This window comes from Cnephaeus nilssonii (genome assembly GCF_951640355.1).
Source record: "Cnephaeus nilssonii genome assembly, chromosome: 17".
NCBI lineage: Eukaryota > Metazoa > Chordata > Mammalia > Chiroptera > Vespertilionidae > Cnephaeus > Cnephaeus nilssonii.
In genome coordinates this window covers 60,966,946-60,981,092 of record NC_137088.1, presented here as the reverse complement: position 1 = coordinate 60,981,092, position 14,147 = coordinate 60,966,946, and the positions used below count along the sequence as shown (strand labels likewise).

Sequence of the window (14,147 nt, the reverse complement as noted above, 5' to 3'; positions counted from 1 at the left end):
CTGCTGTGGTACCCAGAAGGCCACCATTATTGAGACAGCCCGTCCCTATAGTGAGGTGCTAAATAACGCCAGACACAGCGTCCTCGTGAGAGGCCGCCATTATTGAGGCAGGCCGAATGCTGAAGGCCGACATTACCGAGACCTGCCGCAACACAGAGGCCCCCGCTAACGAGACAGCCAGTACGGGGCACGGGGCCTTTACCCTGGCAGGCAGGCAGGTGCAGGCCTCCTCTTCTCAGGCATCCAAGAGGTTGGAGGCCGCTTTCCTGGAGGCAGGCTGAAAAACGGAGCCCGCTCAGGTTGTAGCAATGGGTACGGTGCAGGCCGCCATTATTCAGGCAGCCAGTCTGTACAGCGAGGTTGCTGAGTACTGCGAGATACAGCGTCCTCACGAGAGGTTGCCATTATTGAGGCAGGCCGAATGCTGCAGGCCGACATTCCTGAGACCTTTCATGCGGCAGAGGCTCCCGCTAACGACCCAGCTAGCAGAGGGCACGGGGCCTTTAACCTGGCAGGCAGGCAGGTGTAGGCCGCCTCTGACTGAGGCAGCTAGGAGGTTGGAGGCAGCTTTCCTGGAGGAAGGCAGAAAAACGGAGGCCGCTCAGGTTGCGGTAATGGGTACTGTGCAGGCCGCCATTATTGAGGCAGCCAGTCCGTACAGCTAGGTACTGAGTACTGCAAGATGCAGCGCCCTCCCGAGATGCCGCTGTAATTGAGGCACGCCATACTCAGCATGCCGTCATTACTGAGACCTTCTGTAAGGCGGAGGCCCCGCCACCGCCCCTGCTAACCTTTTACCGGGTCACTAGTTATTGGTTTACTACTTACCAGTTGACTGCTTACCAGGTGACTGGTTACTGGTTACCAGGTTACTGGTTCCTAGTTACCAAGTTACTGTTGTGGCCATTCAAGAAATAACACTGTGCGCTCCTGTCCATGGTGCTGAAATTCCAGCTAATGCCCCGTGAACGCAAAAAATAATTCTACCCCAAAACAAACAAACACCCAGAAAAAAAGAAAATCCCTCAAAATCATCAAGTCTGTCCAGGGCGGGAGTCATTCCTTCCCTGGATGGACTAAAGTTACTAGCCTGGATTTTGCACCCGTTCACAGCCCAGCCCTGCAAAGGGCTGCTGCACTGACATGGTGAACCTGTGCGTTCAGTATGTCACTCCATACCCTAAAGGCAGCCATTTTTGAAGCACCCAGAACCGGTGAGGTCACTGTCCTCGAGGAATGCAATTACACGGAGCCCGATAGCATTGCAGCAGTGGGTACGGTGCAGGCCGTCATTATTGAGGCAGTCAATCCTTACAGCGAGGTGCTGAGTACCACGAGAGGCTGCCATTATTGAGGCAGGCCATAGCGGGCAGGCCGACATTACTGGGACATTCCGTACAGCAGAGGCCCCTGCTAACAAGGCAGCCAGTACTGGGCACGGGGCTTTTACCCTGGCAGGCAGGCAGGTGCCGGCCGCCTCTACTGAGACAGCCAGGAGGTTGGAGGCTGCAGTCCTCGAGGCAGGCAGTTATACGTATTCCGCTCTTTTTTCAACAGTGGGTATCGTGCAGCCTCTGCAGTTGTGTTGCTCCCCACACTTGTTGTATACAGGCCACAGATGCTGCTCAACACCCTGCAAGGCACACAGAGGCCCCAGTTCCCAACCGGATTATGTGTTAGAAACCTGGGCCCCGGGATAATCTTCTTGGACCCGCCATGATGGACTGGGACATGGATGTAGGTCTGAGCCCCGGATAGAGGAATGGGTTCTGAGAGGATAGTTTGGGCCAGGGAGCAAAGTCTGGCCCCGGGGGGAGTTTTGGTACCTCACCTGGACAACTGGGTTATGGAATGATGGTCTGGGTTACAGATAGAGAACTACACCCCTGATACAAGACTGGATTTTGTGTTAGAGACCTGGGCCCCGGGATAATCTTCTCGGACCTGCCCTGATGGTCTGGGACCCGGATGTAGTTCTGAGTCCCGGATAGAGGAATAGGTCCTAGGAGGGCAATTCGGGACAGGGAGGGAGGTCTGGGCCCCTGGGGCGGTCTGGTACCTCACCTGGACATCTGGGTTATGGAATGGTGGTCTGGGTTAGAGAACTACACCCCTGATACAAGACTGGATTATATCCCTAATTTCTTATATCCCTATTTCCTCTATACCTCTTTATCCCTTTACCCTTGTATCCGTTATATCCCTTTATCCGTATATACCTATATACCTATATTTCTATATCCCTATATTCCTTATATCCCTTATATACCTTATATCCCTATATCCCCTATATCCCTATCTCTGGTGAGGATTAACCAAAAAAGAAAAAAATGGCAGCACTCGAACATGGGGTGGGTTTGGCCCCGGGAGTGTGTGGCAGCCTCTGCAGCTGTGTTTCTCCCCACACATGTTGTATACAGGCCACAGATGCTGCTCAACACCCTGCAAGGCACACAGAGGCCCCAGTTCCCAACCGGATTATGTGTTAGAAACCAGGGCCCCTGGGTAATCTTCTGATGGTCTGGGACCAGGATGTAGGTCTGAGCCCCGGATAGAGGAATGGGTCCCAGGAGGGCAGTTCGGGCCAGGGAGGGAGGTCTGGGCCCCAGGGCGTGGTTTTTTACCTCACCTGGACATCTGGGTTATGGAATGGTGGTCTGGGTTACAGATAGAGAAGTACACCCCTGATACAAGACTGGATTTTGTGTTAGAGACCTGGGCCCCGGGATAATCTTCTCGGACCTGCCCTGATGGTCTGGGACCCGGATGTAGTTCTGAGCCCCAGATAGAGGAATGTGTTCTGAGAGGATACTTCGGGCCAGGGAGCGAAGTCTAGGCCCCAGGGGGAGGTCTGGTACCGCACATGGACATCTGGGTTATGTTATGATGGTCTGGGTTACAGATGGAGAACTATATCCCTATATTTCTTACATCCCTTATATACCGTATATCACTTTTATCCCTTATATCCCTATATTTCTACATCCCTATATCCCTTATATTCCTTATATCCCTATATTCCTTTATCGCTATATCTCTATATCCTTATATCCCTATATTCCTTATATCCCATATATACCTTATATCCCTTATATTCCTCATATCCCATATATACCTTATATCCCTTATATTCCTTATATCCCTATATCCCTTATATTGCTATATCCCTTTATTGCTATATCCCTATATCCCTTTTATCCCCATTTCCCATGATCTTTATATCTATTATATCCCCTATATCCCTATATCCCTATCCCTGGTGAGGATTAAACAAAAAAGAAAAAAATGGCAGGACTAGCACCTGGGGTGGGTTGGCCCCCGGGGGTGTGTGGCAGCCTCTGCAGTTGTGTTGCTCCCCACACGTGTTGTATACAGGCCACAGATGCTGCTCAACACCCTGCAAGGCACACAGAGGCCCCAGTTCCCAACCGGATTATGTGTTAGAAACCTGGGCCCCGGGATAATCTTCTTGGACCCGCCATGATGGACTGGGACATGGATGTAGGTCTGAGCCCTGGATAGAGGAATGGGTTCTGAGAGGATAGTTCGGGCCAGGGAGCAAAGTCTGGCTCCGGGGGGAGTTCTGGTACCTCACCTGGACATCTGGGTTATGGAATGGTGGTCTGGGTTACAGATAGAGAAGTACACCCCTGATACAAGACTGGATTTTGTGTTAGAGACCTGGGCCCCGGGATAATCTTCTCGGACCTGCCCTGATGGTCTGAGTCCCTTATAGAGGAATAGGTCCTAGGAGGGCAATTCGGGACAGGGAGGGAGGTCTGGGCCCCTGGGGCGGTCTGGTACCTCACCTGGACATCTGGGTTATGGAATGGTGGTCTGGGTTACAGATAGAGAACTACACCCCTGGATTATATCCCTAATCCCTTATAGACTGGATTATATCCCTAATCCCTTATATCCCTATGTCCTCTATATCTCTTTATCCCTTTACCCTTGTATCCCTTATATCCCTTATATCCCTTTATCCGTATATACCTATATCCCTATATTTCTATATCCCTATATTCCTTATATCCCTTATATACCTTATATCCCTATATCCCCTATATCCCTATATCCCTATCTCTGGTGAGGATTAACCAAAAAAGAAAAAAATGGCAGCACTCGAACATGGGGTGTGTTGGGCCCCGGGAGTGTGTGGCAGCCTCTGCAGCTGTGTTGCTCCCCACACATGTTGTATACAGGCCACAGATGCTGCTCAACACCCTGCAAGGCACACAGAGGCCCCAGTTCCCAACCGGATTATGTGTTAGAAACCAGGGCCCCTGGGTAATCTTCTGATGGTCTGGGACCAGGATGTAGGTCTGAGCCCCGGATAGAGGAATGGGTCCCAGGAGGGCAGTTCGGGCCAGGGAGGGAGGTCTGGGCCCCAGGGCGTGGTTTTTTACCTCACCTGGACATCTGGGTTATGGAATGGTGGTCTGGGTTACAGATAGAGAAGTACACCCCTGATACAAGACTGGATTTTGTGTTAGAGACCTGGGCCCCGGGATAATCTTCTCGGACCTGCCCTGATGGTCTGGGACCCGGATGTAGTTCTGAGCCCCAGATAGAGGAATGTGTTCTGAGAGGATACTTCGGGCCAGGGAGCGAAGTCTAGGCCCCAGGGGGAGGTCTGGTACCGCACATGGACATCTGGGTTATGTTATGATGGTCTGGGTTACAGATGGAGAACTACACCCCTGATACAAGATTCTGTGTTTGAGGCCTTACCCCAGGATAATCTTCTTGGCCCAGCCATGATGGTCTGGGACCCAGATGGAGGTCTGGGTCCTAGGAGGGCAGTTCGGGCCAGGGAGAGAGGTCTGGTACCTCACCTGGACATCTGGGTTTTGGAATGGTGGTCTGGGTAACAGATAGAGAACTACACCCCTGATACAAGACTGGATTCTGTGTTTGAGACCTTGCCCCAGGATAATCTTCTCGGCCCCATCATGAATCTAGTCTTGTATTGGGGGTGTAGTTCTCTACTGGATTCTGTGTTAGAGACCTGGGCCCTGTGATAATCTTCTCGGCCCCGCCATGATGGTCTGGGACTCGGATGGAGGTCTTGGTCCTAGGATGGTAGTTCAGACAAGGGAGGGAGGTCTGGGTCCCAGGGGGCGGTCTGGTACCTCACCTGGACATCTGGGTTATGGAATGGTGGTCTGGGTTACAGATAGAGAACTACATCCCTGATACAAGACTGTATTATATCCCTAATCCCTTAAATCCCTATATCCCTTATATCCCCTATATCCCTTATATCCCCTATATCTCTATATCCCCTATATCCCTATCCCCAGTGAGGATTAACCAAAAAATTATAAAATGGCAGCACTAGCACCTGGGGTGGGTTGGCCCCCAGGGGTGTGTGACAGCCTCTGCAGTTGTGTTGCTCCCCGCACGTGTTGTATAGAGGCCACAGATGCTGCTCAACACCCTGCAAGGCACACAGAGGCCCCAGTTCCCAACTGGATTATGTGTTAGAAACCTGGGAACCGGGATAATCTTCTCGGACCCGCCATGATGGTCTGGGACCCGGATGGAGGTCTGGGTCCTAGGACGGCAGTTCAGACCAGGGAGGGAGGTCTGGGTCCCTGATACAAGACTGGATTATATCCCTAGTCCCTTATAGCCCCATATCCCTATATCTTTTATATCCCCTATATCCCTATATCCCTTATATCCCTTTATACATTTACCCTTATATACCTATATTCCTATATCCCTTATATCTCTATATCCCATTATCCCTTATATCCCTTTATCCCTTATATCGCTATATCCCTTTATCCCTTATATGCCTTGATCCCTTATATCCCTATATCCCTTATATCGCTATATCCCTTATATCTCTATATCACTTTATCCCTATATCCCTATGTCGATTATATCCCCATATCCCCATTTCCAATATCCCTTATATCCGTTATATCCCCTATATCCCTATACGTGGTGGGGATTAACCAAAAAAAAAAAGGCAGCACCAGGTCCTGGGGTGGGTTGGGCCCCGGGAGTGTGTGGCAGCCTCTGCAGCTGTGTTGCTCCCCACACATGTTGTATACAGGACACAGATGCTGCTCAACACCCTTGATCTGGCCCCTTGAAAAGTGTACCCGCCCCCCACTTCCACACACCCTCCCAATCGCCCCTGCACCACGCCCACCACGCCCGCCCTCTCCCCCCCCCCCCCCCCACCCTTCAGCGCTCAGCCCAAGGCTCTCCTGCAGGCTCCTGGGCCACTCCTGCTGCTGGCATCACTGGCACGCGGGCACGGACCTGTGCCCCTGCTTCTTCTTCTTCTTCCTGTTCGCCTTGGCTCCCCCTCTGGGACCAGGGCCTTGGCCAGTGCCCTTGGCCCCCCCGGGGAGGACGTCCCCGGCTGGATGGTTGAGCAGGCGGTCCGCCGTGCCCCCTCGGTCCCGGGACTGGTGAATGAGGACGGCTTCGGCGGGCACCGCACACGCGACCTCCCTGAGGTTGGACTGAGGCTTGGGCCGGGATGGCTCCTGGGGCCGTCGCCGCTGCTCTCGCACGGGCTCCTCGGACCCGGGACCCGTGAAGTTGGGGGCACTCTCGGGACCCCGTTGGGTCGACGCCGCGACCTTGTGCTCGGTCCCGGGGCATGTGGGTTTCCCACTGTCTCCTTCCAGTTCACTGGTCTGGACGTAAAAGAGCACATAGGCGCGTTGGCTCAGGGCCTCAGAAGCGTCGCAGGCGGTCACCTGGGCGTCGTCCATCTTAAACCACCGGCCGCCCGCGGTTCGGACGTAGCAGAAGTAGTGGCCGCTGTGGCAGGTGCGGCCCGAGTGGACCAGCACGGCGTAGAGCCGGTACAGCAGCGGGCCCGCGTGGCGCCCCTGGGACAGGTAGGGCCGCAGGTCCAGGTGCTCCGGGTAGCGCACGTCCCGCTCCACCTTGCTGTCCGCGAGCGCCGAGAACCGCTTCAGCACGAGCGTGAGCACCCTGGAGGCCGCGTGCAGGCGCAGCGTCTTGGTGGCCGGCACCTTCCGGCGGCACTTGCCGCACTGGTAGCCGTCGGCCCCGCCCAGCCGCTCGGGCCTCACCAGCAGCTCCAGGGCCTGGGTCACGCTCTGCGCCGCCTGGATGTCCAGGCCGATGTCCAGGTAAGGGTCCAGGGTGTCGGACACGCCCTGGCAGCGGAGGCACTGGATCCGAGATCTCCAGTGGCCTCCAAAGACCCGACGGATCAGGGTGGCGTCCTCCTGGGAGGGCCGGCCCGGCGGCGACGGCGGCCGCTCCTCAGGCACACAGGCCCGCTGCAGGGCGTCCAGCGTGAACAGGAGGAACTCGTGGGCGTCCTCCTGCCGGTACGCGTGGAAGCCCGCGAGCAGCTCCCCCTCGGGCACGATGACGTCCCCGGGGCGCAGGAGGGCCCGGGTCACGTGAGCCTGCAGGGCGCACAGGGCGCAGGACGCCCGCCGCCCACAGGCCCCCGAGTGCCGCCCGGACAGCAGGTAGCGGGCCAGGGGCGGGGTGTAGCTGAGGCACTGCAGGGCCGCGTTCGCGTAGCAGGTGTTGCCCAGGTTCTGAAGCCCGGCCCCCACCGCGTGGGGTCTCCCCGGGCTCCAGCTCCCACTCGGAGGAGGGGTGTCGGCGGGAGCCAGTGGGCCCCGCGGGGCGCACCCGCTCTCCCGGGGCAGTGGTGGTTCCTGAGGCCCGCGGGGGCCACAGTGGACTTCCGCGGCCCCATCACCGAATCCAGCGGATTCGACCTTCGGGGGGTGCCTGAGCTGAAGCTCCTCTTCCCGGTGCGCAGAAGCGGCCTCCATGTCCGCGGACAGGGCCTTCGCGAGATCTCTCCCCTGAAAGCTCCCTTGGAGAACGAAGCGTCCGGGGCAGAGGAGGTCTGAGAATGAAGGCCCTGGCCGCCCCACCCGCCCTTTTATAGGCCCAGAGCGTGCTGGGAGGAGCCACGAGCTCCACCAATCAGTGGCCCCCAGGCTTGATGGAATCAACTTTAGGGTGTGGGCCCTCCTGCCCCAGGCGGACCCAGGCACACCTTTCAGGTGGGATTAACGCAAGGGTCTCGAGAAAAGGTGCTCCTGAACAGAGGCTGGTCTCCGCGCCCCACGCCTGGTGTTCCTCGAAGAAAGGGGAGGGAGACGGGAGACGCAGACACACCGAAGCTGGCCTTGGAGGTCGTGGGAGGCGGACGCTGGAGTTGAAGGCACTGGGCCAGCGACACCAGAGGCCACCAGCGGCCCCGCCCAGCGACCTCAGAGACCTCAGACGGAAAGGGGTCCCGCTGGCACCTTGATTTTTGACTTCTGCCATCTGGACTCTCGGGGAATGCCTTTCTCTTCTGGTACGCCACCTCGTTGGTGGTAGCGGGACATGGCGAATCTAGGAAAGGCATAGGATGCCGTCCTTAAGACGGGCTGCACGACGTCTGTCTCTCAAAACCATTTAATCGAATGAGGTCAGTTTTCCTGTACATGTGATCACAATCTCGCGTGAGCGCCAAATATCATACGCAGGCCCGAGCCACGAGGAAAACAGCCACGGTGAATCTCCCAGACGTGGATCACTCGGCAGAAATCTTGGTAGCCGTCCTTGTGCTGCCACGTGTTCGCGTGTTCGTCAGCGGTCTCCCAGGCACACTCGCTGATTGAGTGCTCTGAACGCATCCATGAGCACGCCCCTCCCCCCACCTACCACCAGTCGCCTCGCGCCAAACACCCCCCCGCCCCCCCCCCCCCTGTCCCCGCAAGTCCCTGCATTCTCATAGACAGCGCTCCTTGCAGGACGTTCGCTCGTCCCCCTCCAGCCCCCCCACCCCACCCCCGCCACCCCCTCGGGTCTCCCCAGACCTGGAGAGGTCCAGGCACCTGGCTCTGCCTCCCCCAGAGGAGGCTGCGGGGCGGACACACACACACACACACACACACACACACACACACACACACACATTAGCGCTCATCGACCAGCAGAGGGCGCCACGGGCCTGCCGAAGCGTTTCCCGGGCTTAGAGAGGACTTGGGAGATTCCGCAGGTGCCCGAGGACCCCCGCAGGACACCTTCTCCATGTCTTGCAGGGCGGCACCACCTTTTGCTGGGTCGGAGAGGCGACCACACATGTTTAGACAGGATCGGGTGGGCCCAGGACAACCCTCTTTGGCAATGGCGGACGGACCCGGGGGCTGGGGGCTGCGGTGCAAAACCTGGAGGACTCTGGGGCAGCTGGTCACACATTTCCCGGCCTCTCCAGGGTGGCAAGAGCAGTGACAGCCCACCAGGGAGGGATTGGAAATGTTTTGGGGGCTCTCGTGCGCCACACAAGCCTCCCGGCTGTGCTGGGCTGCCGATCCTGGGATCCTGGGAGGGCGCCGGGACGTTTGCCTGCAGTCGTGGCCACCCTGCGGGTATGATCCACCCGGGTTCACATCAGCACAGCTGGGCATGCGCCTCGGGAGGGGGACATCGAGCCATTCCAGTGATTAGTCACAGGAGTGGAGACCCAGCTCCTCCACGGGGCAGAACTGGGGCCTGGGAGTGCAGGCAGATCTGGGAAGCGGATGCCAAGGGCTGATGGGCTGATGGGCTAATGGGCTTCAGGACGCGGGGCACGTGAACAGAGAGACTAAAATCAATGCGCACAACCACGCCCCTTCCTCCTCCTCCCACCTTCCTCCTGTCGCCCCCTTTCTCTAGCCCCTCACCCCCCTACATGGGTTCAGGAGTATCCAACTTTGCCAAAATTGCGATTTTGTGCCGCCCATCACTGACCTGGCACCCTGGAAAGTAGCGCACACACACACACACACACACACACACACTTCCACACACCCTCCCAATCCCCCCCGCACCACGCCCACCACGCCCGCCCCCCCCCCCAACCCCAACTCCTCAACGCTCAGCTCAGGGCTCTCCCACAGGCTCCTGGGCCACTCATGCTGCTGGCATCACTGGCACGCGGGCACGGACCTGTGCCCCTGCTTCTTCTTCTTCTTCTTCTTCTTCTTCTTCTTCTTCTTCTTCTTCTTCTTCCTGTTCGCCTTTGCTCCCCCTCTGGGACCAGGGCCTTGGCCAGTGCCCTTGAGCCCCCCGGGGAGGACGTCCCCGGCTGGATGGTTGAGCAGGCGGTCGGCCGTGCCCCCTCGGTCCCGGGACTGGTGAATGAGGACGGCTTCGGCGGGCACCGCACACGCGACCTCCCTGAGGTTGGACTGAGGCTTGGGCCGGGATGGCTCCTGGGGCCGTCGCCGCTGCTCTCGCGCGGGCTCCTCGGACCCGGGACCCGTGAAGTTGGGGGCACTCTCGGGGCCCCGTTGGGTCGACGCCGCGACCTTGTGCTTGGTCCTTGTGCCAACATGTACACTTGTCTCTCCACTGTTGTACAGTTGAATGCTACTTTGCAGTGAATTCTATTGGTTTCAAAGACTGGTTTAATGTGCACTTGCTCTATTTCAAGGATTTCTGCAGTGTACAACATCCTTTCTAGACTATAGACCTACATTTTGGATGTCTTTTCAACTTGTTCTCTCACAATTCTTTTATATTCATTGTTATTTGCTCTGAATTACTACTGGTTTTTTGCAGTGTCCTATAATTGGCCTTCTACTCTACTTATGAGACTTCACCACATGTACAAACAACTGTATACACTCTTCTTTGAACTTGAGAAGCTATATACACTTGTCTCTAAACTGTTTTACAGTTTAATGCTACTTTGAGTGGATTCTAGTTGTTTCCAAAGCTGCTTAAATGTGCTCTTTGTTCTATTCTAGAATATCCCGCATTGTATGAAACACTTTCATTACTGTATGCTAACATGGTGACCTCTTTTCCCCTTGCTCTGTCACTATTCTGTTCAATTTATTGCTATTTTGCTCTTAGTTCCTAGTCTTTCTTAAAATGTCTTACAATTGGCTTTCTGCTGTAATTAGAGGACTTACCTGCATTGTACAAACACCTTTCTATACTCTTCTGTGAAGTTGAGAAGCAATATACACTTGTTTCCCAGGTATGATTTACAGTTTAATGCTACTTTTCAGTGAATTATAGTGGTTTCTAAAGCTGCTTAATTTTGCTAACTGCTCTATTTCAAGGATATCCCACATGTACGAAACACTTTCATTACTATACCCAGAAATTGTGATGTATTTTCCCTTTATAATCTAACTATTTTGTTCAATTTACTGCTATTTTACAGTTAGTTCTTAGTCTTTCTTACAATGTCTTATAATTGGCTTTCTGCTGTACTTACCGGACTTTCCTGCATTGTAGAAACAGCTTTCTACACTCTTCTCTGAAGTTGAGAAGCATTATACACTTGTCCCTTAACTATGTTTTACAGATTAATGCTACTTTTCTTTGAATTCTAGTGGTTACAAAGACTGGTTTAATGTGCACTTGCTCTATTTCAAGGATTTCTGCAGTGTACAACATACTTTCTAGACTTTAGACTTACATTTTGATGTCTTTTCCTCTTTTTCTCTCACAATTCTGTTATATTCATTATTATATGCTCTGAATTACTACTGGTTTCTTGTAGTGTCCTACAACTGGCCTTTTTATCTACTTATGGGACTTCCCCACATGTACAAACAGCTTTGTACACTCCTCTGTGAACTGTAGAAGCTATACACACTTGTCTCTCAACTGTTGTACAGTTTAATGCTACCTATCAGTGAATTCTAGTGGTTTCAAAGACTGGTTTAATGTGCACTTTTCTCTATTTAAAGGGTTTTCTGCAGTGTACAAAGACGTTTCTAGACTATAGACTTACATTTTGATATTTTTCTACTTGTATTCTCACAATTCTGTTCAATTCACTATTATTTGCTCTGAATTACTAGTGGTTCCTTGCAGTGTCCTATAATTGGCCTTGTGCTCTAATTATAGGATGTCCCCACATGTACAAACAACTTTGTATGCTCTTCTATGTACTTGAGAAGTTATAAACACTTGTCTCTCAACTGTTTTACATTTTAATGCTACTTCGAGTGAATTCTAGTGTTTTCCAAAGCTGCTTAAATGTGCTCTTTGCTCTATTCTAGGATTTCCCGCATTGTATGAAACACTTTCATTACTGTATCCTAACATGGTGATCTCTTTTCCACTTGCTCTGTCATTATTCTGTTCAATTTATTGCTATTTTGCTCTTAGTTCCTCCTTTCTTACATGTCTTACAATTGGCTTTCTGCTGTAATTAGCGGACTTACCTGCATTGTACAAACACCTTTCTACACTCTTCTCTGAAGTATATAAGCAATATACACTTGTCTCCCAAGTTCGATTTACAGTTTAATGCTACTCTTCAGTGAATTGTAGTAGTTTCTAAAGCTGCTTAAATGTGCTTACTGCTCGATTTCAAAGATATCCCGCATGTACGAAACACTTTCATTACTATACCCAGAAATTGTGATGTATTTTCCCTTTATAATCTAATTATTTTGTTCAATTTACTGCTATTTTACAGTTAGTTCCTAATCTTTCTTACAATGTCTTACAGTTGGCTTTCTGCTGTACTTACCCGACTTTCCTGCATTGTAGAAACAGTTTTCTACACTCTTCTCTGAAGTTGAGAAGCATTATACACTTGTTCCTTAACTATGTTTTACAGATTAATGCTACTTTTCTTTGAATTCTAGTTGTTACAAAGACTGGCTTAATGTGCACTTGCTGTATTTCAAGGATTTCTGCAGTGTACAACATCCTTTCTAGAAATTTGACTTACATTTTGATGTCTTCTCCACTAGTTCTCTCACAATTCTGTTATGTTCATTATTATTTGCTCTGAATTACTACTGGTTTCTTATAGTGTCCTAAAACTGGCCTTTATGGGACTTCCCCACATGTACAAACCACTTTGTACACTCTTCTGTGAACTTGATAAGCTATATACACTTGTCTCCCAATGTTTTACAGTTTAATGCTACTTTAAGTGAATTCTAGTGGTTTCCACATTTGCTTAAATGTGCTCTTTGCTCTATTCTAGGATTTCCCGCATTGTATGAAACACTTTCAATACTGTATCCTAACATGGTGATCTCTTTTCCACTTGCTCTGTCACTATTCTGTTCAATTTATTGCTATTTTACAGTTAGTTCTTAGTCTTTCTTACAATGTCTTACAATTGGCTTTCTGCTGTACTTACCGGATTTACCTGCATTGTACAAACACCTTTCTACACTCTTCTCTGTAGTTGAGAAGCAATATACACATGTCTCCCAAGTATGATTTACAGTTTAATGCTATTTTTCAGTGAATTGTCCTGGTTTCTAGAGCTGCCTAAATGTGCTTGATGCTCGATTTCAAGGATATCCAGCATGTACGAAACACTTTCATTACTATACCCATAAATTGTGATGTATTTTCCCTTTATAATCTAACTATTCTGTTCAATTTACTGCTATTTTGCAGTTAGTTCCTAGTCTTTCTTACAATGTATTACAATTGGCTTTTTGCTGTAATTAACGGACTTACCTGCATTGTAAAAACACCTTTCTACACTCTTCTCTGAAGTGGAGAAGCAATATACACTTGTCTCCCAAGTATGATTTACAGTTTAATGCTACTTTTCAGTGCATTGTCGTGGTTTCTAAAGCTGCCTAAATGTGCTTACTGCTCGATTTCAAGGATATCCCGCATGTATGAAACACTTTCATTACTATACCCATAAATTGTGATGTATTTTCCCTTTATAATCTAACTATTCTGTTCAATTTACTGCTATTTTGCAATTAGTTCATTGTCTTTCTTACAATGTATTACAATTGTCTTTCTGCTACAGTTATCTGACTTACCTGAATTGTACAAACAACTTTCTACACTCTTCTCTGAAGTGGAGAAGCAATATACACTTGTCTCTCAAATATGATTTACAGTTTAATGCCACTTTTCAGTGAATTCTACTGGTTTCAAAGACCAGTTTAATGTGCACTTGCTCTATATCAAGGATTTCTGCAGTGTACAACATCCTTTCTATACTATAGACTTACATTTTGATGTCTTTTCCACTTTTTCTCCCACAATTCTCTTCTATTCATTATTATTTGCTCTGAAATGCTAGTGGTTCCTTGCAGTGTCTTATAACGGGCCTTTTGCTCTACTTGTGGGACTACCCCACATGTACAAACCATTTTGTACATTCTTCTGTGAACTCGATAAGCTATATA

The 14,147-nt window shown here is 51.3% G+C and overlaps 1 protein-coding gene across 1 annotated transcript; it reads right to left on the bottom strand.

The window, feature by feature from the left end:
* Nucleotides 1–6,260: 6,260 nt before the first annotated feature.
* LOC307113465 (ubiquitin carboxyl-terminal hydrolase 17-like protein 6) lies at nt 6,261–7,796 on the bottom strand (the record flags this gene model as incomplete). Its single annotated transcript, XM_079795072.1, has 1 exon — nt 6,261–7,796. The coding sequence occupies one exon, from the start codon at nt 7,794–7,796 to the stop codon at nt 6,261–6,263; it is 1,536 nt and encodes a 511-aa protein (XP_079651198.1).
* Between the last annotated feature and the right edge of the window lie 6,351 nt (nt 7,797–14,147).